This window comes from Clupea harengus, chromosome 4, assembly GCF_900700415.2.
Source record: "Clupea harengus chromosome 4, Ch_v2.0.2, whole genome shotgun sequence".
Lineage (NCBI taxonomy): Eukaryota > Metazoa > Chordata > Actinopteri > Clupeiformes > Clupeidae > Clupea > Clupea harengus.
In genome coordinates this window covers 18,311,337-18,338,936 of record NC_045155.1, presented here as the reverse complement: position 1 = coordinate 18,338,936, position 27,600 = coordinate 18,311,337, and the positions used below count along the sequence as shown (strand labels likewise).

Below are 27,600 nucleotides of genomic sequence, written 5' to 3'. Positions count from 1 at the left end.
AGCTGGGATTAACTTCCAGAACCCAATTCAGACTACTCTCCTCCCACAGTCTTTTGACAATAAACTCTACACCTCTCGAAGGACACGAGTAATTAAACAATTAACGAGTGACTTAATAGATTGAATAACAAACCATTTGTCTTAGCATCTTAGCATCCCTTCTGATACTTATCACCTATCTGGTGTGAAATAGCTATACATTGTCCCTTCAACATCTGAGCTTGCAGGTAACCATCACATTTGAGGTATATGACCTCACTTGCTTGAAAGCACTCCTGTTTAGGAACGAGTAAGGAGAGAGTGGAAAGGATGAATCACTTTTCAATCAAACCTACTTCAGCATGAAACATGAATTCCTCAACTTAGGCCCTTCAGCAGTGATGACATTGGTGCATAATCTCACCATGAGTGTGAAACATATGGCAGAAATGGTGATATTTAACTCTCTCCCCATGTTCAACACAACACAGTGGGGAGAAGCTCATTGAAGAGGTCACTAGCAGAGTGCACTGTCACTCAATCCTGCACCTTGGGGAAGGTCTGAGAAAAGAGCCACTGAATGCCCTTGCAGAGCATCTCCTGACAAAGGAGAGTGAGCGCACAGACACTTGGGCCACAGTGAGTTGCTGTCATAGGAGAAGTCAGCTTGTGCCAGTTACCAGCACACCTGATGGATATGATCTCACTGGCTTGGAACCGCTCACGGCTGGCACATGAGTCCAATGAGCTCCCAGTGAGCTGGGATTAACTTCCAGAACCCAATTCATAGGTGAATTGATAGGTGAAAATTCACCCTAGTTACCTCAGGACTCTGGAGCTGCATATAAGTATATTTATTAGACAAACAACAATCGTAATCGGGCTCACTTCCAGCACAAGGCTGAAAGTGAAGCAATGATAAATCACATCACACAAGGTTTATATATGATAAATAGTTTAGCGTTCAGCAGAGATAACCACGTGGTGGATTTCTGATGTCCGAGGCAAGGATTGAAGTTTTGCAAGGTCGGAAGAAGCACAGTTCGAACCTTATAATCACTTCTGGTCTAAACATGCTCTTGTACAAATGCAGACTAAGTGGCACCTAATATTCTAAGTTACAAACATACAGAGAAAAGCCATTTCATAAGCACATGATTCATACATTCTTAAGTAATTAACAGTGTTTGCAAATTATCTCCATCAATCCCTCCTTTTATCCGTTTCAATGGATAATTCAAAATCACAATCAAAATCACAAATCATCTTTCTTAATTCGTCAATTATCAATTTCAATGGATAACCTCAAAATCATCACTCTGAGCTTCATCACATGGATTTTCGGAACAGAGATCATTACTGAGCATCACTCCATATCACACCAATCATTTAAAATGTCATCATATTTCTCATCACACATTTGAATACTTCGCATTTGTAGGCCAACATAGTGGATGTCGACTGTGTGTGTGACATTAGCTCGCCTAGGCTTCAGATAACATTCAAACAAGGTTTCTTTGCTGTGTCCTTGAAGGCCCTGTTCCCCATCAGGCATTCTGCAGATCACATCGGCTGTTGAATATTACTGGGCAGGAAAATGTAAACAGTCTTTTTGTGGAAAGTGTGTTTTGGCAGTCTGGTTTTCCACCACGGATGATCTTTAGGTAGGCCCCATCGCAGACATTTGACCAAGACCGGTGCCTGTTGTGATCAATATGTTAACAGTACCAAAATGTAGAGCAGTACAGTTATTATCAAATGTTTCACACATTGTTTCATTTTTCCCTTGTAACTCCCCATGACTTCACAGAGATAGGACCGCCCCGCCCCGCCAGTATCCACTAGGCTCTTTTACCCCACTGGACAGTGTAGTTTTCTTCACCAGGTTTGAGACGAAAAATTGCCTAACGCAAAGAATCCCCTTTGTAGCTGGACTTCTGTCACAGTGTTCCGGCCTTGGAAAACTGTAGAGCAGACCTGGGCAAAGTGCGGCCCAAGGGCAATTTGCGGCCCGTTGGCTGTCCCTGTGCGGCCCGCGGAGGTCAATTGTAAATTAGGAATACCTGTACTTATTATACGGCTCTTAAGAATGTTCCAAAAAAATCCGTTGATTTGAATGGGCCAACCCAACGTTCGCAGGTCTGTAAATTCACTGCTGCGAAAAATGTATGACTGGTGTCATTGGCAACGGGTTTTGTGCTTCTAATTCACATCTTTCATATCATTCCGCAACGCAAGTAGTCCGGTCATTTAACGTAACTGAAAGTCATTGAAACTTGAAGTCAGAAGGTGGGTTGCTTCGCATTTGCGTGAAGAACTAAATGGCAACAAAATCATTAAAAAGAGGTATTTTGGAGAAATGTCTTCTATTGTTTTGGCAAGTAACCGTATAATAAGCGGGATATTTTTTTATTTCCGTAGGCTTACATTCGTGCGTGTGGGCGTGCCTGCGACCATTTGCGCTGATAAAAATTGATATTACTATTAATTTGTATACTTATACTATTGCATTGCAAGCTTGCTCGTGTGTGTGTGTGTGCCATGTGTATTGGTCGTCTGGGAACACCTTTAATACTGCAAACATGCTCATTTTCAAAATCGTTTTGGTGAATGTTGATTACATGTTGATTAAATGATGTTGGCGTTTTTACTATGCCTGCACCACATTTTTTTGATAGCCTAAATGCAACATCTACTCTTACCAGTAGCAGTTAATCAAAACCATACAATTTAATGTTTTTTTATAAAGAGATACAACTTATATTGAGCAGAATTGAGTTCAGCCTATTGGTCCGGCCCTCCACAACATTCCCACTATCTCATGTGGCCCCTTGAGGAAATTAATTGCCCACCCCTGCTGTAGAGGAAGACAGCTCCTATTCTCTGTCTCTTTCTAAGGAAGGCTTACTCGTTTACAATGTGTTAGATGTATCCAGGTGGCTCTCTCTGCTATTTTGACTGTGGTAGATGTTGACAGTAGCACTTGGAATGGTCTGTCCCACTTGGGCAAGTGGCAGTGTTTTCTTTTGAGGCTGTTGATTAGGACCCAATCTCCTGACCCAACCTTGGTTTCAGCCTCACAGGTTCCTGTGAAGCAGAGAGTTCTGAGAGCATTTTGCTAATTCACATTTTTGCCATATATTCTGCAAATGTATATTCAATCTCTTGGTCTGTTTCAGCAAATGGTTTGAGAGTTTAGGCAGTGTAGATTCTTCCATACATCATTTCAAACAGTGATAACAACATGCATGCTTAGTTTCACTAATTTCACTCTAAGATTCTCAAATTGCTTTTAATAGGTTGGTTCATTCTTTTCTACCAGTCCTGCTGACTGGGGGTTGTATGAACAGTGATTGTCTATGGCTAGACAATATTTCTTTCTTTCGTTTGGATTTAACTCAATAAAATCAATAATGAATGATTAAGCATCTTTCTCATAAAATAAAAATAAGAACAAAAAATATATACTTACTATCCCCACTTATTGAGCCATGTTTTCACCATGGCTCAATATTGCAGCATATCTTTTAGTATTGTGAGATCTAATTCTTCAAAGTGCTTTACATAAAATCAATAAAAGCAAGCAGCAAGAGCAGTACCTGGAGTAAAAAAAAAATGATCAACATCGTATCAGAACCTGATGTTCCGATAGGCTTCTTGGATTACTAAAATCATGATAAAAGGAATAAAAATAATTAAAGTAATAAAACCCTTCTGCATGGTCTTAAGCTCAGTCAGAAACATAGGGCTGCTTCATAGAATCCGCCTTACCCTGTTAAATATTTTCCCTAGCTATGTTTCTGCGCCCAGAGGCCACCCTTCCTTCTATACCCTTCCTTCAGAGGCCTTCTCGTCTTCTTCCACCGAACGCGCTTCAGGGCTTCGGGAGAGACACTAGCTCTCTTTTACAGGCTAAAGGAAGGTGACTGCGCCCAGGGGACTAGAACATTCGTTAGGGAAATATCTCTGAGAATAACATGTGATATATTGAAGCCACAATATGGTTTCCGACAGTGCCATGGTACCCTTAAAACAGTTTTACAGAGAAATAGTAAAAATAGTGCAAGTTAAAATTAATAAAATGCTTTGGTAAAAGCATAAAGTTAGTCTCAACCCCAAGAAAAACTATACTAGCGTGCACACACAACAAACAAACAATATACTCACAAACAGCTCGGAGTCCAACCCCTATAGTCTAATTCAATTCCTTCACTCTCGGCTCTCCTCGCTGGCAGGCCCTGGCCTCCTTCCAATTCAAGTTGGAGGTCTTTAGAAAAACGGAATCTCACAGAAATATTTTCCCTAGCTATGTGTCCGCGCCCAGAGGCCACCCTTCCTTCTATACCCTTCCTTCAGAGGCCTTCTCGTCTTCTTCCACCGAACGCGCTTCGGGGCTTCGGGAGAGACACTAGCTCTCCTTTACAGGCTTAAGGAAGGTGACTGCGCTCAGGGGACTAGAACATTTGTTTGGGAAATATCTGTGACTCCTCTGTACGATTCAGGTCCTGATGATTAGCCCAGCGTGGAGAGTCGATGAGGTTGTTGGAATCCCGGACGAGAGCCCCCAAATATGTTAGGTGAAAATTCACCCTAGTTACCTCAGGACTCCGGAGCTGCATATAAGTATATTTATTAGACAAACAATTGCAATCGGGCTCACTCCCAGCACAAGGCTGAAAGTGAAGCCATGATAAACACATCGCACAAGGTTTATATAGACAGAAGTTTAGCGTTCAGCAGAGATAACCACGTGGTGGATTTCTGATGTCCGAGGCAAGGATGGAAGTTTTGCAAGGTCGGAAGAAGCACAGTTCGAACCTTCTTATCACTTCTGGTCTAAACATGCTCTTGTACAAATGCAGACTAAGTGGCACCTAATATTCTAAGTTACACACATACAGAGAAAAGCCATTTCATAAGCACATGATTCATACATTCTTAAGTAATTAACAGTGTTTGCAAATTATCTCCATCAGATATGATCTCACTGGCTTGGAACCGCTCACGGCTGGCACATGAGTCCAATGGATGAGCTGGGATTAACTTCCAGAACCCAATTCAGACTACTCTCCTCCCACAGTCTCTTGACAATAAACTCTACACCTCTAGAAGGACACGAGTAATTAAACAATTAACGAGTGACTTAATAGATTGAATAACAAACCATTTGTCTTAGCATCTTAGCATCCCTTCTGATACTTATCACCTATCTGGAGTGAAATAGCTATACATTGTCCCTTCAACATCTGAGCTTGCAGGTAACCATCACATTTGAGGTATATGACCTCACTTGCTTGAAAGCACTCCTGTTTAGGAACGAGTAAGGAGAGAGTGGAAAGGATGAATCACTTTACAATCAAACTTACTTCAGCATGAAACATGAATTCCTCAACTTAGGCCCTTCAGCAGTGATGACATTGGCGCATAATCTCACCATGAGTGTGAAACATATGGCAGAAATGGTGACATTTAACTTTCTCCCCCTCTTCACCACAACACAGTGGGGAGAAGCTCATTGAAGAGGTCACTAGCAGAGTGCACTGTCACTCAATCCTGCACCTTGGGGAAGGTCTGAGAAAAGAGCCACTGAATGCCCTTGCAGAGCATCTCCTGACAAAGGAGAGTGAGCGCACAGACACTTGGGCCACAGTGAGTTGCTGTCATAGGAGAAATCAGCTTGTGCCAGTTACCAGCACACCTGATGGATATGATCTCACTGGCTTGGAACCGCTCACGGCTGGCACATGAGTCCAATGGATGAGCTGGGATTAACTTCCAGAACCCAATTCAGACTACTCTCTTCTCACAGTCTTTTGACAATTAATATATATATATATATATATATATATATACACACACACACACACACATACATCTACTCTGAATGCCCATGCAAAGCATCTTCTGAAAAGGGAGAGTGAGCTTATAGACACTTGGGCCACAGTGAGTTGGTGTCATAGGAGAATGTGTGGGTTACCAGCAAACCTAATATACGTTGTTAATGCTTGGGGCTTCATACGACATTACATTATTATGTCAGGAAATCTTGTCTCATGGTCCCTTTGAGAACATATGTATTCACTAATACTTGATTCCCCTATTTATGCATCACATTTGACCCAGTAACATTGCTCTGCCTATTGCCATTCATCCGAGTCTAAACTGTGGAGTCATATGACATTTTAGTGACACCATCATATGATAGTGAAGAGAATGGGCAAACTAATTTAATTGGAAAAGCTTTCCTTTAGATGTGGACTGTTTTAATGCCATGAATACTGTACTTAAACTGGCTCATTCATTTTCTAGGATTTGTCTGTGCCAAAGCTAAAGCCCACATCAAATTTCAAATCCTCTTTTCCTAGGTGGCCTAACTATTTATTTATTAAAAAGCTTATTGATACAAACTCATAGTTGTAAATGTTATGATGTTAAGTAATGTAAATTAAAATAGACGTGTTTTTAATGTAATACAATGTATTGCATCGACTGTATGCTTGTAGCCTAATGTCCACAAAGCATTGCAGTACAGTAAAAAAAAATGTAATTTGGTGAGCTGTCAAGCTGCCACTATCCTAGCATATTTGCACTCGTTATAGTGTCAAGAAGCGCCAGTGCCAGACAGCATGTACAATGTATTGCATCGACTGTATGCTTGTAGCCTAATGTCCAGAAAGCATTACAGTACAGTAAAAAAAATTCAAATTTGGTGAGCTGTCAAGCTGCCACTATCCTAGCATATTTGCACTCGTTACAGTGTCAAGAAGCGCCAGTGCCAGACAGTATTGGAGTGAAGTTTAGTCTGCCTCCGCCTGCAGTCCCAACAGACACGCCTTAAACATCAGCTGATATTTATTACTGCCTGTTTAGACAATTCAGACGCAGAGGTGAAAATATTTATGTGGCAAAAGATTCGGTTTACCATGTATCCCTTATCCGATGTCACTGCATATGAAGGCACGCCACTTTCTATTTCTTTCTCCGGTTCTGGATTTCTTTCAACCTACCAACTCGGTGTCTCACAGTGTTTCTTTGACAATGCACCCTGGATCATAGGCAAAAAATCAAAGGTCTACGGCTCGTCTGCCGGTGCCTTAGTTGCTGCTGCCGTCGTATGTGGAGCGAGTATGGGTAGGTGTTGCTTCTTTACTCAAAAAATATGATAATCCTGTTTCATAAAATAAAGTGAACCTTTATTTCAATCTTTCTTCACAGGTGGTGTTAGAGATGATGTGATTGAGTTTGCCAAACTTGTTCGAGAGCATTCTTTTGGGCCTTTTCATCCCGCTGTTAATGTTTTCAAATGGATGGAAAACATAATGCGACGCCGTCTTCCACTTGATGCGCACGAGCGCTGCAATGGGCGCTTGTGTATCTCAATGACTCGAGTTCCTGACGGCAATAACGTGATTATGTCTGAGTTTAAGACACATGAGGATCTTATCCAGGTGTGCGCTGTGCCAAGGGACAAAACACTTTTTTCTTTTGCGATAGTTAAAATCACAAGGATACCAAGAAAATAACAAGGACCTTGTTTTTCATTCACTTTCAGGCACTCCTGTGCAGCTGCTTCATTCCAATGTACTGTGGCGTGATACCGCCAAGTTACAAGGGGGTGGTACGTGAATCTCCTCAACGTTTTGAAATCTGTTAAACACAAACAACCCTAGCTGTCAATATAATTGAACATGTTACAGTTATGTCATTTGGAAACAATCACCATGTTTTTATTCCGCAGCATTATGTTGATGGTGGTTTGACTAATATACAACCAACTCAGACTACGGGTTACACACTCACTATATCACCTTTTGCTGGAGGAATGGATATTTGTCCTCAGGATGACACGAGTCCTTCGTGTGACTTTGTCGTAAACGGCCAATGTTTCCATCCCACGTTGTTAAACCTATTCAGGGCGACTACTGCACTGTATCCACGTGACTGGAAGGTAATTTCTGTCTTAACCTTTGTTTGGTATTGAAAAAAAATGTACGATGTTGTTAGAAACACAACTAAGAATGTGGCCAAGACATTCATCTCGAGTATCTTTGTGTTTCCTTATGTGTTTCAGGTTCTCAGTGAGGCATATGTAAATGGATACCAAGACGGAGTTCAGTACCTACAGCACCATGGTTTGTGTTCAGTTTATCATTAATATTGTTATGATACTTTCAAAAGTATAACTACAGCAAAAAAAAACGTATCCGGCTGATGTGGCAATTAATAACGTTCTCTTGTCAACGTTGTCTCTGCAGGTATTATCCAGCAAAAGCAGAACTTGGTAACTCGCCTTCACTCAAATTCAGTGACTCGTACTATAGAAGGAAAGTTTCCTTTGCCTGAGGAAAATGAAATAGAGGAGCATGATGAGAGACCTGCTCCAAAGGCCACTCCCCAGGACAGGGAAGGCATTCAGAGGTTGGTGAATGCTCCTTGGGGCCTGAACATTCTAGAACAAGCTCTGAACTCAAACACTCCTGGATGGATCCAGAATGGTAACTGTCCTTCCACTCATCCTTTGCTAAAAAATTACTGTCTGCCATTTTCAGCTTCCCTCTCTGTGCATGGTCATAAAAGCTTTTTAGTGACTGACAAAGTGGACAGACTCAGAGTCCTATATACTGTACATCACTGTCATGATCCTCAAAGGTGCTTTGAACACATATGAAGCCAAGCCTTTTGCTAGAGACATGAAATGATTTTCAAGTGATAAGTGATATTTCAGCAAAGTTAATATGGCATGGTATGAGTATACTGAGGGAATTTAACACTATTGGACATGAAGCATGAGTAATGTTGAATCGTGCCTACTCACTGTTCCTGCAGCAGTCTCAGTACTGGTTTTTTTTGTGGTTGTTTTTGCTAAATGTGAAATGTAGTATGTGTTCCTATCCATGCATACCTCTGTGCTTCTGTTTCTTTCTAGTGTTTCTGTATGACATGAGTCTGTTTGGACTCATGGGGTTCTTCAGCCTCTATTTCCCAATCCGCCTCTTTACTATCTTACTCATCTCATGCATCCTCCCTTTCTGGGTCATCTTCATGGTCACATACAGGTATTGTAGTCAGTAACTTCTCCAACTGCTGTATATCTTCTTTCATTGAGAAAGATGGTTTTCAGATATTCTGATACAATAAGAGGTTACCTTTAGATTTGCCGGCTATATAACTGCACACATTTATGCCTTTTTAGATTTCTGCGTTGGATCATCTTTGCTCCAATGGCAGTGTTTTGGCTCTGGCAAGACCTGAAGCAAATTGTGTTCTTTGTCAACAACTTTATTCTATCAACCGTGAAACAAAACCTTAGAAACAGGTGAGAGAAAAGCCATTACCTGTTTTAAAAGTCTGCTGTTACACACTACTTTACACTGCCGTAAGCTAAGCATCCAGGATGAGGTTAGCAACTGTTTTACTGCCAACAGGCTCCTGCTCTTCCTCTCTCTGCTCCCATCTCTGGAGGTGAACACCGAGTATGAGAATTCTACTGAGGTCTCCCGTGGACACCGTGGCATTTCTGTCCTGAAGGTGGCACTGTTATCCTCTGCCTCGCATCATCAGACAGATTCTGTCACCAGTGGTGACCGTCATGTTTGCACCCTCCAGCTCATACTTGAGTAGCCCTTACAAGCTATTTAGAATAAACCTGACATGTATGTTTTGGACTATAGCTGGTGGCTAATCAGAAATATCAGCAGAGTAATCAGTGTACCTGACCTCACATATAAAGTTGTCTGATAACCATCCCGATTGGCTTTAACTCGTACTCACAGTAGAGTAGCCTCCTGTTCATCTATTAACATTGTGTCTGCAACATTTTAAATTATGTGACATTGGTACTTTATTTTATGCAGGTGACTGAAGTGTGTGAGAAAACATTTGTATATGACGTGATAAAGGAGTATTGCTACAGTAGGTTAGGTACACACGATGCACATAATACAGTTTTACAGGTTAAGTTAGCATTGTGCACATGCAATCTGGTCATAAAATAAAACATGATCTTGTGCACTGTTTTGAAGTCAAACAGTTATCCTTTTCTAAGTTATATTTGGCTAAATAAGATGTTTTGCTCTTAAATGAATTGCTTGAATGTCACAGTTCCACTTAACACTGTTTGCCTGTGTCAGATCATATTAAGAACAGGCTGTGTGGTAAGTCCTATGACACTAGTTTTGCATTATGACAACAAACCCCCTCTTTGTGTCTCCTGTGCTAAAATGCCTCACCACTTGACTGGGAATGGGCACTTCACACTTGGGATTTCTAGTAATTGATTGCTATTTTCTATTTCCATGCCTCTCTACGATATTTGGAAAACAGAAGACAAACTGTGGCGGTTTTGCCAACATGTTTGGCCTGTGACAAGACACTCAATAATAATCTGAATGAGTGTTTTAACATACACATTAGCTCTCCTATATACTTTTTTAAACGTTTAAAAAAAGTGTTGCATGAAAACATCACAACGTTGTAACAGTGTCTCTGTTTTTTGTAGTTTACCCACCATCTAGAATTTGAGGACTGGGAACAGGACCAGATTGTTCCCACCATAAATAGAAATATATGAACACAGGACAATATTGCATATGCTGTACACACAAGGCATGGGAATACACCCTGAATTAGTCCAAACCTGTTTGATAACCTTTTTAAATTCCATGGTTTTTCAAAGCAATCCTCAGTATTATTTTCCCATGTTTCCCAATTAAACATTAAGTAATAAAATTATGGTGAGGGTGTCACGGTTTCACAGGGGAGAGGACCCAAAGGCACGACACAGGATGGCAGGAATAGAACAAAAGTTAGATTTACTTACAAAAAGGTAAATCCAAGGTAACAAAAATCATGGAGGCAAAATCAAACATAAGGAGCTGATGGAGAAAAAAGTCAACGCCAACAAATACACCAACGGGAACAAAAACAAGTAGCAACAGACCAACATGACACATAACGAGACACTCAATGAGACACAGGTAACCACAGCAAATAGGGGGAAACTACCAATGACAAGAGGTGACATGACAGGTTAGGGGTGGAGACAAGAACATATGGAACAACATGGCAGACAAAATGTAAACAGAAACACATGACAGAGCCAAAACAAAAACATAACAGAACAATGAACAAACTTTTCATCAGGGAAGCCAAAGGTCAGGAATCCAGGCCGGAGTCCTGACAGAGGGCAACATCAAGGCAACTGTAAAAACAGTATTTGACAACACAAAAACTATTTGGCACATTCACATTTGTAATGCATACCTAAATATCAGGTAATATCTAAATGCTATTATACAGCATTTCAGGACACACCGAGACTATTTGGCACCTTCACATCTGTTATGTATACCTAAATATCAGGCAATATCCAAAGGCATGAGCATTGCAGTAGAAGGGTAGTTGGTATCATGATTCACAAGTTTTAGTCTTAATCCACCAGGTCGAGATCCTCCATGTTCTGAGATGCCTGCACCGAGAAAAAAAAGCTTAATATACACAGCTTTGAGATAAGTGTTTTCTTGTTTGTTAGTTTTCTGATTAATTAATTGAGTGATTGATATAATAGACAGGTGAGAAAACCTGAAGCATTATTGTCACCCACTATGACCAAAAACATGAGTAGAAAGAGGAAGCATCACATGCAACAACATTCCTATACCACATTAACTTTTGGTACTCAAAATCAAGTTCTTGTTATACAAAGACAAATTATCTATTAAAGCAGCAATAAGGAGTTCTGTTCCAAAACTAGCAAGCTAACTACCTAAAAGACATGCAAAAACCTTGCAAACACCACCAACAGCCCAGCTGACACTGATAGAAACTTGCCAACACACTAACTGGTGTCTTTTGGCAGTAAGATTGTTATCTGTTTAAAGATGCAGACTGCGATTGGTTTTGGTTTCACGAAAGGTTGTCCATTTTTTAGCTCAAATTGTACCCCTCCATTCCGTGCTCCTGAAGCACGGTTTTGATTGGCTGGGATTCTTCATGGCTCAGTCCAAGCCACTAAGTTTGCTCCCAATTTACAGGCCCAGGACTGTGTACAAAAATCTGAGCTTCTTTTTTTTCTGCACAAACACTGAACATCAGCCAGACGACCTGGCTTACCTGGCAATTGACACTTGTCATCTGGGTAAAGCGGTTTTGTATGTACTGGTTCCCAAACCCCATGATGCGGCCAACGGCTTGGCTAGATAGTCCAGCCACCTTGGCCGTGAAATCCAGAGTGAAGGCCAGCTTCACAAGCTGTGGGGGAGTGGCGGTCCTCTGAGGTAGCGGATCAGGGATGTCAGCCACATAGCGATCGGCAAGTAGCTGGAAGTTGTTGTAGGTGAGCTTCTGAAAGAAGGAACTCATACTACTGTTCCTCCTGATCTGAGAAGAAAGAGGGGATCAAATACTCAATGACACATCTCTACTTTTTCCAAATAATGTACTTTCAGAGATTACTTTGCATATGTCAGCTGTCAAACCTTCTCATCAATCTCATCTCCTTGTTGTTTTAGTATATTGACCATCCTCTCAACAATGTCATCCTCTGAGTCTGCAATACAGAATAACATGCAGTCAGAGAGCAACTGAAACACACAGCAGGTTAAGTAAACATATTATGACAACAAAACAGCTGAATGCTAAAGCTCAGAGCTGAATGTTGAAAGTTAAACAGTTCAGAAAATACCTTTAGCAGGCCTCTGATCAGTTAGCGTTGCAGCACAATGTGCCTCATCCTCTGTTGGGCTTTCTTTCAGCTCTTTCACAATGCGCTCCAACTCCTCAGATACTTTCTCAAAGTATGTGTTTGAAGGCTCCACACAGACAATCGCTTGGGGAACAGAAGAAGTATGAGTACAGAAATCCCTAAATCAGTGTAAGCATACTCTACTTTAGCCCTCGCTTATATTTTCAGGATACTTTTCTGTTCATCTGCCGTTCACCGTCTGATTTTTTCCAACCACTACTTTACTCAGCTTGTGGGATGTTAACCACCCAACCACTTGAACTTGTACACCTACAATGTGTTACACCTACTATGATTTGAAAATGTGCTTTTGAATCGTGTTTCATTGTGAATTCATAAGTATTAAAGGCATGAGTAATCTACTTGAAGACATTTGAAATCAGTTTTTAACATTTTCAGCAATTAACACTATTACAGTGTAATAACAGAACATCATCCTCTGGTAACTATGTTCTGGGCTTACCATCTGGTACTCGCACCACATCAGCAGTAGCAAGGCTGGTATGTCTTTTGACTGAATCAGATCTGAAGGAGAGCTTCTTCAGTGAGAGCCTCTTCTTGATGGACTTCGTTGGACACAGTGTGTTACCTTCCTTGTCTTCGCTGGACATCTTAGGGACAGGGGGACACAGCTCTGCTTCAAAGCAGCTGTCCAAAGACCCACTGGACACAGGAGTGTCTGGCACTGAACTGTTTGGAACTTCATAATTCTTCCTGGAGAACAGTCTTAAAAAGCTCCTCAGTATAGATGGTTTTTTGGTAATTCTATGAGTCCCAGGCTTTCTTTCCCTTTGGTTAGATTCTGTTTGATGAGAGTCACTGGTTGTGTCTGAACTTGGCTCCTTAGGTTGGTCAGTTTGTGATATTTCACGCGACAGACGATGTGTTGAGCTGTCACTAGATGCTTTCCTGATGCGGTTGCCTTTGTTGTCCACTATTATCCATTTTCGAGGTTTGACCCGTTGCCCCCTGGCTGCAGAATCGTTGAGGCTGAGACTGCGTTTCACATAAACCTCCAGCAGGCGTTTAGTGGACTTCTGTCCCAGAAACAGGAGCTGAGGACTGGGAGCAGCCTCAACATTGTCTGTCTCCATATCAATACCTTTGAATCTAAATCACAGGATGCACAAAAGTAGTGTGAAATGCGATCAAGTAAAAGTAAGTCTAATTGAGTAAAATGAAATGCAGCAAGAAATCCAGGTTAGACCTACTTAGGTCTACATTATACAGAGTTTATTAGATTGTATCAGGCCCACTGATTAGCAAACTACCAGCTCGGAAACACACTACCTGGAATGCTTTCTATTGATTGTTCAAGAGCTTTCTCTTCACTGTTAGACATTCGTCACGATCCAGCCAGGCTTTATTCCACATTACCTTAAATTAAACGGAAGTGTTCATCTGTACTCGCTGATGTACCCAGGCATAATTCCGGTTTATCGGTTATCAGCTTCGATTAACTTTGTAGTTTTCGACATGGACCGAGCGAAAACATGTGTAACCTTATGCAGCCACGGCCAATATAATACCCACAACTATGTATTACGTCCATAGAATAGGCCTGTTATCACTCCACGTAGATGTTTTTCCTCACATGCAATTCCTCTATTCCATTTGTTGACTTTCTACGAATGCGGAAGTTTTGCATAGTTTTACAGCAAACACAACCATTTTCAATCTGACGATAGAAACGAATGGTAATTGTATGGGTTTCAACAAGCTAACATACTTGGCTATATTATTAACCGGAACGCATTTTTCGCAATATTCTGAGTGCATGTCTAGATCGGTCGTGGAGAGTCTACTTTTCTGGATCAACCGCTAAGTCCTTTATCGGAATTCTGTTTGTCTTTGAAGATATTAAAAGATTGCTCATTGTGCATAAACAGATTGTTCACATAAACTCACCTGAATAGGCTACTGGAGTTTCTCACGAAGTGTCCCCACCACACGCGACAAAGTAGCCTAACTGTTCGTTGATTTCGGAATGACGTCATCGCTGTAGATGAAATTCTATTCTAGTCTATTTCCCCCCAGCCAACAACCAGCGTAGCTCACAGTTAGTCACGCCCCCTGCGAGACACGAATAGATCACAAATTACAGGAACCAGTAGCCTACAAGCTTTTTACAGTCTTTTACGTGTACAACCTATCCAAAGAAAATATTATCATGTTTTTTACAGACTTAAAGAAATCTTGAACAACTATGACTATATGTTCTAGTTCAACTATAACTACGACTAGCGCATTCTTCTGAGTTCTTTGCACCTAAGTGTTGTTTGCTTTCCCACTGTTTGCTCATCTCGCAAGGAAGGAGGCTGAAGACGATGAATGAAACTTGTAGGACGTGGAATTTTGTATGTTTGCCCTGAGGACCACACACAGCTAGACAGCTGGAAAACAGCATTCACCCGTGGTTTCTTATTTTTCTTCATTAAGCCTTTACCCTGCGCAAGTTAAATCGTTTTTGTATTGATTTTTAAAAATGTAACTCCAATTCAATTATTTGGTAAAAAATTCAGCACCAAGAGAACTTGTTAATGCACATTCTGGCTGCCAATCTCTTGCCATGCTTATAAAGCATTATGAAATGAGGACTCGCGTATATATAGACGCATTCTTGCCACTTCTCAGCAATACTATATCCTGTTTGTAGAGATTGTGGGGGGTGAACACACGTTACTAATTTGCTTGCTTACAAATCTACTTAGCAAAACAGAAGAAGATAAGATGAGGCCCAATTACCTCAAGGAATGAATTGTTCCCTACTTTGTTCCAAAGGGTTCAGGTCTTCTTTAGTGCATCCTACTGCAGCCCTACAGACACGTGTTGAGCCCTCAGTGTACATGGATTTAGTCATGATTTACAAATTGGTGTACACCTTCTCACCCTCTGGCTCCACCATAGGGAGGAGGTTGGGGCGGCTGTGTGAGATAAGCCCCGACAGGCTTTTTGGAGATGTCTTGCCCAGACAGCTCTCTTGCTCTCACTCATCCGCCTGCTCCTCTTTCTCATTGGGGAGGTCAGTGTGGTGATTAAAGTGGTTTTAACACTGTCTATCATAACTCAAACCTGGGAACTTTAATTTAACCCAAACCCGGGAAGTCCCCAATAAATAGCACAAGGAATTATACATCTTTTCCTGTTGTTAGGATAAGTTAGGTCATATGGTAGGGAAAGCACTGACTTCCATGCTGGGGTTTCAGTGATGTCACTTCCTGTGGCTCCGCCAAGGTGACACACACTCATCCACACTTGGTAAATTTCACTACCACGCATTCACATCATGCAGGGATAGTGTGTGGGATGTTAGGATTAGCGGTTTGATTTCTCTCTTTTCCGTTTGTTTTGTTTAATTTGTTGATGAGTAAAAACCCCAAGACAATGCAGTTTAGTTGCCAAACTCTGGGCTCTTGTCCTGTTACGGGTGTAACACTGTGTATAACTAAAATTTAAAATGACTGTGTACCATGACGGGCAACTTTTTCCTCTTCCTCTTTCAATATATCATAATGTGCCATGTTGCTGATACTGATGACATGCCATATTACATGTTGTTCTCTTTGGGTGTCTAAAGTGACTAGGGTTCGTATCCCAGTTTCTTCCTTTACCCCAATCCAAGTTTATAATCCCGAGGTGCTCTAACGCCCCCAACCCCTTCCCTTATCCTAACCCGGGTTCGTACTCCAGAGGGGATCACCCCACCCCGTACCCTGGATAGTCTGTGGCATGCCATAGTATTATTAATTTGATGTATAAATAATTGGTAGGTAACTCATCTGTTTTTTTAATGTGTGTATAAGTAATTTTCTAATGTTGTTGCTTACATTCTAATATTGTTCAACACACCCTATAATTACATATACACATATAAGGCTCTCCACTGTGGGATGCTGCCGCCATCCTACCACTTGATACCTGCAGAAACCCACTGCCCATTCCCACCAAACTAGTATGCATAAATTCTACTCTGCTTATAATGTGAATCTATGCCAGCCTATTTACCAGTGATATAAACAAATGGCATTCCTGACATTCTTCATTGGCTTCATAGCTCTGCTTATCCTTATAATAGTAACCTTATGAGTCCTTCAATTGTTATTGGCTCTATACAAATGAAATAGAATACAATGGAATTGAGTTGAATATGTTATATCATCTTTTGTACACAAGGTGGTGCACTCAACCAACACAACTGATAGTATATCTTCTGGAGCATGTTCATATATGCTGAACTGGGTAAAGCCAGGAGAAAAGTGTCTGGATCCTTGAGTTTACTGACCTTCCCCTGAGAAGTCCTGGGGACATAGACCACTGTCTGGAGGTATGCGTGGAGACAAAGACTCAGCACAGTCTATAAATGTCTTAAAGACTTCTTTAGCAGATTTTTTTTTATTCTTAATGATAATCTGTAATGATATTTGCGTAGAATACATCTACTGGTATTTTATTTATTTTATTATCTGATTGGTGGCAACTATTGTATAAACCTAATACATTTGTTCAACACAATCAAACAAAGCTGTGAGATTACTGGATGGATGATCTTATCTGAGTAAACTGTAAAATTTCAAATGTAAGATAGAAAACAGGACGAGCAGATAAGCTGATGACAACATCTTGCCTCCATTGATTTTGCAACATTGAACTTGCCTATTACTATGAGAATGAAAACACAGAGATTAAAGGGTAGGAGATTAAAATCCCAAATGGTTTTCACGGACTCTAAACACACACCAATATGTTTACCTGAGGTTACATAAGGTAAGAGGCTATCGTAGGGGTTGCTTTTGCACTTGTCACAGTACCTCTGTAGTGGTTCAGCTTTCACTCAGTCAAAGATACCCCCCATGAAGAACTCTCCAGTTCTGACAAATGGCACAATTAGTGACTCGTGTGTCATCTCAAGTTAGAGCCTGCACTGTCTGACAAATTTGCATCCCATTATTAAGGGTTGTCTTTGCCACTAAATGCATCTTTTGTTTCCAAATCAGAATTAATTACATTTTTACTTTTTTTTGCCACACCTCTTAGACCATAGAAGGTATGTGGTCTCAGCTGGCACAGTGGTCTTGTGGTGAACTCATATAAGGCCAAATAGGCCGAAACCAGCAGACTCCTTCATGGTCATCTAGGTTTAGGTCATTTGTGACCCTTTACCCTCCTTGTTCCCCTTGTAAATATTTCATCAGAGTTTAATTTAACCCTACCGGCTCAATTATTAAGATGTGGTTTAGGGTTAAGTTTAGCTTTTTTTGTATGTGAGAAATGCACTGTGTTTCTGGCTTTGCAATCTGCCATATTGCAGATATTTTTTTATTAGCAAATGCTTCATCCACAGTAAAGCCAAACCAAAGGGATAATCTCACTTACTCTCACAGCATATGTTCATTTTTGCCAACAATCTCACCCGCTCCCCACCGGCTGACATGCAGACAGCTTGTTGTTATGCAGAGGAGATCGACTGAATGTCATTTCAAAAGGACAGCCATAAAATTAGGCGTATGGCATTTTTTCTAAAATCCCCCCCGGACACACACTCCTTTTTCGCTCTCTTGACCTGGTGGATGATGCCAGACATCCACAATGAGAACATGACCTTTCCTGTAATCTCCACATCGACGTGGTACACAGAGGCATACAGATTGCGGCTGGCTTTAGATGGCACGTGTGGTGGTCATCGTGCTGTGATGACAGGGTGTGTGGTGAGGGATACAATGAGATCACTAAAGCAAAGGAAGGTAATAACCGAAGGGTATGAATAAAGATAGGCGATTGATCACAGTCAGACTGGTGTTGGGGGGGGAGAGTTGATGAGGGGATGTGGGGGGAAAGGAAGGTGACCTTTGCTATATTGGCAGGGTGATGCATGATGCTACTCACTCACTCTGTGGGTGTGCTCTGTGGGTGTGCTCTGTGTGTGTGTATGTGTGTATGTGTGTGTGTGTATGTATGAGTGTGTGTGCAGGGCCGGCCTTTCCTACAGGCGACATAGGCGGGCCAAAAACTATAATTTTTATTTTTTTTTGCTGGGCAGAGTTTTTGCGCCCCTTCTGTATCTCCAATCAATATTTTGACATTAAAAAAATGTATCTAACATAAGGGTAAAATGAGCCAAAAATCGAAAGAGGAAGGGGTACGTACCTCCTTGGTGTTGTCAGAACATGCTAGCACATTGAGGCGTATGGTTAGAGTGTGTGTGTCCAAGCAACTTCGACGAAAGAAATAATGAAGAGGCAAAAGCCATCCGGGGCGCAATTTAAGAAGAAAAGAAAGGAAGAAGGAGAGAAACGTGCCAAGGAGAAAGGTACATCCTTAAATCCTGTTCTTAGCCAAGAATGAATCCCAGATAAGTGTGTGTGTGTGTGTGTGTGTGTGTGTGTGTGTGTGTGTGTGTGTGTGTGTGTGTGTGTGTGTGTGTGTGTGTGTGTATGTATGAGTGTGTGTGTGTGTGTGTGTGTGTGTATGTATGAGTGTGTGCTCTGTGTGTGTGTGTGTGTGTGTGCATGTATGAGTGTGTGTGTGTGTGTGTGTAAGTGTGTGTGTGTGTGTGTGTGTGTGTGTGTGTGTGAGTGTGTGTGTGTGTGTGTGTGTGTGTGTGTATGAGTGTATGTGTGTGTGTGTGTGTGTGTGTGTGTGTGTGTGTGTGTGTGTGTGTGTGCGCACCCTTGTTCCCAGCGCTGTGTCATGAAAAGCCAGGGCATTGGCTTCCCTCCCTCTGTCCTTCAGAACACACACACAAACACACACACACAAACAGATGGGAGTTGATGCAAAAACAGTCACTGTCTAACTGGCTCATGCTTGTGGACACGTGTATGGTCAGAAAACATGCATGAACACACACGCACACACACACTCCCACTACAGACACAAATTCAAAATCAAAATCCAAAACATTGTGTAAGCAAGCACACATGCTTACACAACCACACACTCACACAGGCACATGTGGTGACACTAACAGGTGCATGATTATGAACTGAACTCGCAACTCAACATAAGCACAACCATAATCTCACAAACACTCCAAATACCATCAGCCACACACACACACACACGCACACACACACACACACTTTTGCTGGCACATCCACAGATCTTGCTGAGAGTTTTGTTCCCCTCATTGGAAAGTGGAAAGCGAGTGGTGTGTGATGAATTCGATAAGGCCTTTCACCCCTCCGACTCCTTCCACTGGTGCTGGGTGGCCAGACCATTCACCCTGATTGCCTTCCTCCACTTCTCCCCATTACGCTTCACAGTTTAGAAGAGTAAAGGACAGATTTTTTTATTCACGACACCTCTGAACATTCATTCCCTGTGTCTTCCATTAAACAAGTCAGTGCATGATTTATCGTTTGCATACTGCTCAAATAGCCATGTAGAGTAAGCTTGTGATTATTTGATTATTTGTCATTAGCGATGGAGAGGAACCATGCAAACTGGGTACCTATCAAATGTTAAGCAGCAGTGACTCATGGATGTCAATGACCGTAAGGCTTGTCTGCTTGGTTAAGTATATATGAGAGGACACAAACAGAGGTAGGGTATTAAAGGTATTAAGTTTGCTGGTTTCTCTCCATTCCCCTTATCACCATAAGCTGGAGGCATCGCTGGTGTCAGTGTCCCTAAGAGGTTCTTTTAGAGATAATGGATCAAATGCTGTTCTGGGTCTGTCTGGAGTAACACTGTAACATGGTGACATACGTCGACAAACTGGTAAAATATGGTGAGATGGGAAATGCTTTTATAATCAGTTAATTCGATTAGCAGTAGACATCAGATGATCTATGACATTTGATTTTTTTTAATGTTCTGGAGTTGAATGGGCAAGCCAAGGCCCCAGCCAGACAAAGATCATTGGGTCATCTCACAGTGAGACAGACATACTGATGAACCACACACTGACCTTGATATTTTATGTTGGTTTGGATAAAAAAATGTATATTTCCCTGCACTTTGTTTTTATTTAACAATTTTCAGCAGGAACTGCTGATTTATAAAATGCTCCAGACAAAAGGTGTGTATTCTGATATGAGATGGAATATGCATGACAATGATCAAAGGCATGTAAGTGTGCCATCTTTTTTTCCAGTAGCTTCACTTTGGAAGCCTTTTAAACATGACCTACATTTTGAGTGATGGCAGCTGATTCACTGCCTAGGGCATAGCCTGTGGCTCAGCTCATTCTTGGGACACAGTGAGTCTCCTGAAGGAACTCCGTCAATTAAGCCCCAGATGGAGAAATGGAAACCCCCGCCACCGCCTTCATTTCTCGCATGAGCCACTTGTGGGTGAAGCACAAGTCTAATCCTACTACACCCCTGTGGCTCTGGGAAAGCATGACTGCTCTTCATCAGGAGGAATGAGTCTGTGATGGCCGACTGGCATGTTGCTGCAAGTTCAAAGGAATAGATTAAGCCAAAACATTTATCATTTTACAGAAGTTTGGTTCATATGGACAAAGATGAGAAGTCTTTTACACACGTTTATTTTCTACCCTAAAGACCTACAACTTGTCCTCACCTTTTTTTAACTTTATCGACTTCATGTCCACTTCTTTATATACGTATATATAAGTAGCAGCTGTGTAAATGGTGCAAATCCATGTATTTACGTATCTATAAAATCCCAGGTCACTGAAGTCAAATCTGCACAGTTTGCACAATGCTAAATAATCACCATGGTGGTCTTGTAATGCATTATTCTCTTCTGTGGCTGGATCTTGCTTGTCATGTGCTGTGCCCTACTGTGGGTTGCTGTGCCACGCGTTGTTTTATTTTTTTATAGTATCAGATGCATATAGCATGCTTCTGAAAATCGTTCTGCTGGGCATTCCATTAACACAAGTCGGGTTCTTTTTAGACAATCCCTGGAATGCACTGTTTTGTTAATGCTCCATAAGGAAAGCGCCATGTACTTTTTTAATCCTAAAGCAAAACCCTGATCCTATAACCCTCCCCAGTTTGAACGTCTGGTTTCATGCCAGCCAGCGAAGAGTAATCTGATGTGCCGAGATGAGATTAACCTATGTGCGTTCAGGCAGAGTGTATGGGGCATTATCATGCGTTATCTATTCATATTTGTTTTTGTTTAGTGTCACCTGTCACATATTATCCTTTATTAATCTTTGTACCTGGACAGCTTAATTTACAGCTGTATCTCATGGGGGAAACAGTACAGAAAGGACCTTTGCGGGACATTCAAGCCTTTTGAAATATAGAGGTGCAGGGGGCATGTAGCCAGTAATCTAATCTAGCTAATCTCAGGGCGCACCACACTTTCATTCTGCTTTGGAGGGGGGCTCAGTGTGGGTTTAACTGTGGCCAGTGCACATGTCCAACACATGACAATGGCCTAGATTTCACTGCAATAGCAAACCTTCACTTCATAAAGAATGTGTGTGAGAGAGAGTCAGAGAGAGAGAGAGATTCAGAGAGAGAGAGAGAGAGAGAGAGGAAGAGTATTTCCATTTACATCCTCTAAAAACCCTTATTTGCTGTCAACATGATTTTGAAAGACTTATTATTGATATTCTCATTTGCCATAAATAAAAATGTTCTGATTATTATATATGATACATTCTGGGTTAATAGGGCTGCCTGGCGTGCCATGGAAGGTTCTTGATGAACAATTAAAGATGCATGACGTCAATCCATCTTTAACGAGGCGACTTTGATGGAAAGTTCCAGTGTAACTGTACAGGCAGTTGAGAATGTGTTTGTTTTGAAGAGGAGGCTGGTGACAGGGGTTATTTTTGGCATCCCACAGATCTCACTGTGGAGCCGGGAGATCCCGGGTGGCTTGACTTGATTACCCGCACTTGAGTCCCGATCAATAATTCAGACTGACGTGCTGTGTGCGTGATCTGCAGACTGTGTAATGACAAGACACCATCCAGATGCAGTCCGATGCCCGTGTTTAACAGCACAATGCCAGCCTTCTGTCTTGAAAAGGTCACTGAGCAATGTACTGTCCGATGTCACATCCTCAGGACATGACGCACCAAATATTTGGAAAGGTTGTCTGAACACTCAAACCTTTCCCAGAAACTATGCAGACAGAGATCTTCCGGCTAATATAACTTAAAGAGGCCTAGGATCTCATAATTTTTTTTGGGGGGGGGGGGGGCTTATTATCAGTAGATCTGCCATGAGGTATTAAGAGTGTATTGTTTCTGCTATACATGGAAAATGAATTATGTTCGTACCCACAATGCCCCTCTTGACTGCGGAAGAATCCAAACCACATAGCTCACAGACTCAACATTTTTATACTCTGCGCAGACTACATGTTTATCTTGCCATTGGCGACACCAAAGGAGTTCATACTTTATCTGAGAACAGATTTGCTAATTACTCCTCCACTGTCCAAGCCCTGGTGAAACAGCATCAACATCTCTCATAGATACACCTTCACCCTCTGGGACAAATTCTCTTCACAAAAAAAAGTAGATAATCTAGTAAATAATCTAGATTATGTGTCATGCACTTTAATTGGACTGCTTTTTACTTTTTTTAAATCTCACTTAGCTGAAGAGACTTGACAAGACTCATTCAAACATGATGGTGAAGAAAGTCTTATTCAGCAAGTATATTTCTTGAGTGGATGTGTTTAAAAAAAGCATCACGTATGGAAAACTGAAAACCATGAGAACCGGCATGTCATGCTGGGAACGAAACAAAGATTCCATGTTAGTCCAGGTTTGGCCTCTCTGAACTTTGCAAGTTTTAGGACACCTTAAAATTGTGCTGATTGCATCATGACTCTACATGGCTTAGTTTTAGAGATATATATTGCTTCTGGATACTCCAGCGTCTTTAAATCTAAAGGGGGCAGATCTTTGTCTGTGGTAGGTCTTAGACTCTAGATGGGCTGGGATTAGATCTGTTGCCTACGTGCCTGTCTCTATATCTGCAATGAAAATCGTTTTAGTGAAAGAGCATTTGTAAACAAGTAATTCAAGTGGATTTTTTTTAATCAATTTGTTTATCTAGCCATTTATCTACTATGAGTTTCTCCTTTTTTACCAATACTTATTCCCATTTGTCTTCTTTATTTGTATATGTCTATAATACTTTTATCTCTATCTTTTATCTTATTTTGATTGTAGTATCATTCCGGCTGTCCTTTTAAGTAACATACAATGAAAGGGTTTGTGTTATCATGAATAGCATCACAGCTGTGAGATAGGCGCAGCCGCAGACTAAACTTGAGTCATTTTACCTTCTACACAATTCACAATTACATTAAGCGAAAATATGTAGCACAGAAATGCAGTCTCTAAAGTTTGTTTTGATTTTGATAATTCCTTGAAAATGAAAATGATGGTTCCACCCAGCTTCTAGGTGTCGGTATGATAAAGCTTTAAAAACAGGTGGAGATTATAAAATCTTAAACCACGACCTCATCAGATTCTCTCTTCTTCTACTTAAAGGAACAAGGGCCTTTTGCAGGTCAGGAAATCTAGATGATGTCACAACTTACCACTTGGCAACATCTGCCAAGCAATTTGCCAGCAAGAGTAATCCCTATTTACGGTGTCTGCCAAGATGTCTGGTGAATGAATAAATAGGATGGCTCAAAAAAAAAAAAAAAGAAAAAGAACACACTTCTAGAAATGCACAAATGTTGACTTTATTGTTATATATATTGCTGTTCATGTAACCAGTTCTAGGACCAAATATAATCCTGTTCTAGTGATTTGGTTTAAAACCTACTGTATGTGATTCACCGCTATACCCTTTAACTTGATACTTGACACTGTGTCGTGTATTTTAATCTTGCATAATTTCATGGAAGCTGGTAATATGATCAGGCTAATTTACACCTGAGGTAATGTCTAACATTTGGACTAAGGAAGGAAGGAAAACAGTCAGAATATACATCACAAGTCTGGTCTTGTTTATATTAAAGGCAGCAGTGGTCAGGGGTACAGTGGATGGGACCACGCTTCCAAAACTAAAAAGTAGGACGCAGAGTGAGTCAGATGACTATGGGGTGATACATCACGTCTGTTTGTGTACATCTTAAGCACCGCACTCACATCACGTCTGTTTGTGTACACCTTAAGCACCGCACTCACATCACGTCTGTTTGTGTACACCTTAAGCACCGCGCGTCCAGGAAGCGAAGAGGGGAAACAACCCAAGCGGAGGCCATGACTACCACATGCCTGTGATACAATACAAATTTGCATCACTCATGTATCAACACTGGGTCTCTTAGCTCTGAATGCAGATTTGAATTTTAAAGTTGGATCTCAGTGAAACAACCTAACAAGAAAGGTCAGTCAAAGGGCAGAGAGTGTGCGTGTGCGAGTGTGTGTGTGTGTGTATGTGTGTGTGTGTGTGTGTGTGAGAGAGAGAGAGAGAGAGAGAGAGAGAGGGAGAGAAAGAGAGAGCGAGATTGCCTGTGTGCAAGAGAGACATACAGTTAATGAAAGTGAAGAGGTGAACTCCTTCAGCTGTTGCATCTTATTCACCAGAGGTGTTGTTGTTTCATGACTGAAGACTCACCTCTTGGTAATAAAGTCTGACCTCCCAGGCACAGGAGAACAGGCAGGAGGAGACGAGTCACACTGCACATTCTGTACTCAATCCTCTCTACATATTCAAATGAACCAGCAGAGGGAGTGTTTTATTGGCCTATGAACAGAACACACTCACAGGGGACAACACTAACAACTGTGATGAATCACTCTTAATGTTGAATACTGTGGTGGACAGGTCTGCTGATGACAACTGACCTCATGATTCCAAACATAAAATGGCTTTAACCCCAAAAGATTACCTGCACACAAAGGTTTGAATTCAAAATGATGCACTGCAAAACTGAATAGATCAGAAGTCAAAGTCGTGAATTAGTTTGAGTATAAAAATATGAACTCTGTCATTATCTTATTTTGTAGACATATTTGTAATTCTCACTTGATATATTCTGTCATGTAAGGGAGAAAAGGTAATGAGATACAGAATCGTAAAATCAATTTGTCTTGTTGTTTGACATATGAGTGTTATGTAGTGAGTGTTGTAGTTGGTAACAGCTAAATGCACAGAACTATACTTAAATGGACTCAGCATTAGATGTGCTGACAGTTGCAACCACCCAAACGACATGACCATAAACACATGTATTGGAGATACAAGCATACCTTTGAACACACTGGATGATCTTCCTGTGTCAGAAATCTGGTACCATCACACATGCCACACAGGACATGCACGCATACAGTTACTCCATAGATGTTACAGTTACAGCTATACATCTTAAAACAGATACGCTCACATACACACATGTGATGAACAGTCTTCGTGAAAAAGAAAATACCTGAGACCTTTGCTTCCATCAAAACCTGTGCAAGTGAAGCCTAGATTGATAAGGCTATAAAACATTAAGCAGCTGTTGCAATATTAATTAGCCCCTCATGCTTCCAGTGTTTCCTTTGTTCTTTTGTAAGTGTCTCAGTGTGATTGGTCATTGGAATCTCACAGCCGGTAATACATACAAATGCCTGCCCAATTGATAAAATCTGTCAGGACTAAGCATTGGAGAAATATCAGTCCGTGTTCATGTTACAGTACACACTCCCTAAATGGGACATCATTTTCACATCTAGAGGCAGAGCTGGATATTCGGGGTCCCCTAATATCTCAACCTCTATGTAAAAAATGATCTTGCTTGGCCTGTTTCAGGGCCCCTGTCCAACCCCTTATTTTTGAGGTTTCGCTTCCCCTACCCCCTGCTCGGCCCCTGTTGGTAACACTTATAGCACAATGCAACTGTCTAACAATCAGTGCTTCATTAAACTCCATTTCATGTCAGTAAATCATCAAGTGTTATGTCAAAAAGTGTGGGCATACACTCTGTACATTCACCTAACAAAACCTTTTGCATTTTGTTTCCTTTTTACAATCACAGAACTTAAAATCATAGCCTAATGTGGCAATACAACAATATGTTGTATAACAGAGGAACCGAATGGAATGGAACATTCATTGAATGGCTCCAGACTGCCATGGTGGTAATGTATCTCAGGCTCCATAATAACACATATTGTCCTTGACCTGAAGATGAGGTGAGCTATGCACAGTACACAATCAGCAGGAGCGACAACATCACTCGACACCGTCTCCCCTAACACCCACGCTAGCTCTGTTTCACTCACCCATGTGCCATGCTATATTTCATACCTTCACTGGACATTGCTTTGCCTCTCTCTTTGACCGGTGGCCATTGTCCCCCCCCCCCTTAGACTCTTAGCAGCCTGGTGTGCTGATGTGGGTTATGTTACTGGGTTAACTGATCACACCCATAGTCTCAGGCACCTTGTCAGATTACCTCACACATAGGGGCATTATGACCACCCATAATGGGGGCAACAGAGCCTGACAGCCCAGACAGGGGAGAGGAGCTCCATGCAGCCGACAGGCAGAGTCTGGTAATGCTATGCTATGGCATTGTTGGCGGCGCCAAGAAGAGGGCCAGTGGTAGGTTAAGTCACGTAGCTTGTCAGTCACAGAGGGTTTCCATTTGAACCAGCAAAAATCCCAGCCACTGCCTGGGCCTGTGTCGGACCTCGTGCAATCCATAGGATAACCTGGCAGGGGAAGCGGAAGATGAGGGGGACTTGGGTCCAGCCCACGCACTCCCTGGTCGTAGGGGAAAATGAAGGTGCACTCGGATTACAGTGAAAGCAGAGAATGGTTACCGATAGTAATGACGGCATCTTATATAACAGGGGTAGCTAATGGGGTTTCCAAGCAGCCAGGGGATCTCCGTTCTCTAAACAGTAGTCAGTAACCTACAGTCAGTTCATTTCCCTGTGTATGGCACTTCATAGCAGAAATAAACAGTCAACGCATGAGGAGAGACAGTAA

At 41.5% G+C, this 27,600-nt stretch overlaps 2 protein-coding genes across 2 annotated transcripts; one reads left to right on the top strand and one right to left on the bottom strand.

The window, feature by feature from the left end:
• Window positions 1–6,763: 6,763 nt before the first annotated feature.
• On the top strand, window positions 6,764–9,993 carry LOC105906388 (patatin-like phospholipase domain-containing protein 2). Its single transcript, XM_031566548.1, has 9 exons — window positions 6,764–7,110; window positions 7,195–7,427; window positions 7,532–7,597; window positions 7,718–7,927; window positions 8,051–8,111; window positions 8,235–8,474; window positions 8,906–9,035; window positions 9,173–9,295; window positions 9,405–9,993. Exons 1-9 carry the CDS (start codon window positions 6,879–6,881, stop codon window positions 9,598–9,600), a joined length of 1,491 nt encoding a protein of 496 aa, XP_031422408.1. The 5' UTR covers window positions 6,764–6,878; the 3' UTR covers window positions 9,601–9,993.
• Window positions 9,994–10,773: 780 nt separating this feature from the next.
• Window positions 10,774–14,755, bottom strand: LOC116220316. The gene is made up of 6 exons (XM_031566549.2): window positions 14,630–14,755; window positions 13,185–13,831; window positions 12,662–12,805; window positions 12,456–12,526; window positions 12,091–12,357; window positions 10,774–11,446 (listed from the first exon to the last, which is right to left on the bottom strand). The coding sequence occupies exons 1-6, from the start codon at window positions 14,716–14,718 to the stop codon at window positions 11,408–11,410; spliced, it is 1,257 nt and encodes a 418-aa protein (XP_031422409.1). The 5' UTR covers window positions 14,719–14,755; the 3' UTR covers window positions 10,774–11,407.
• Window positions 14,756–27,600: the final 12,845 nt, after the last annotated feature.

What these genes read in the sequence shown, in the direction of transcription:
- LOC116220316 (XM_031566549.2), bottom strand. Translation starts at nt 14,718, where the DNA reads ATGACGTCATTCCGAAATCAACGAACAGTTAGGCTACTTTGTCGCGTG. An exon ending in AACTCCAGTAGCCTATTCAG is followed by an intron (nt 13,832 to 14,629) that starts GTGAGTTTATGT and finishes CCTGTGATTTAG; the next exon opens with ATTCAAAGGTATTGATATGG. An exon ending in GAGATGAGATTGATGAGAAG is followed by an intron (nt 12,358 to 12,455) that starts GTTTGACAGCTG and finishes CTTTCTTCTCAG; the next exon opens with ATCAGGAGGAACAGTAGTAT.
- LOC105906388 (XM_031566548.1), top strand. Translation starts at nt 6,879, where the DNA reads ATGTGGCAAAAGATTCGGTTTACCATGTATCCCTTATCCGATGTCACT. An exon ending in CACATGAGGATCTTATCCAG is followed by an intron (nt 7,428 to 7,531) that starts GTGTGCGCTGTG and finishes ATTCACTTTCAG; the next exon opens with GCACTCCTGTGCAGCTGCTT. An exon ending in TCAGTACCTACAGCACCATG is followed by an intron (nt 8,112 to 8,234) that starts GTTTGTGTTCAG and finishes TTGTCTCTGCAG; the next exon opens with GTATTATCCAGCAAAAGCAG.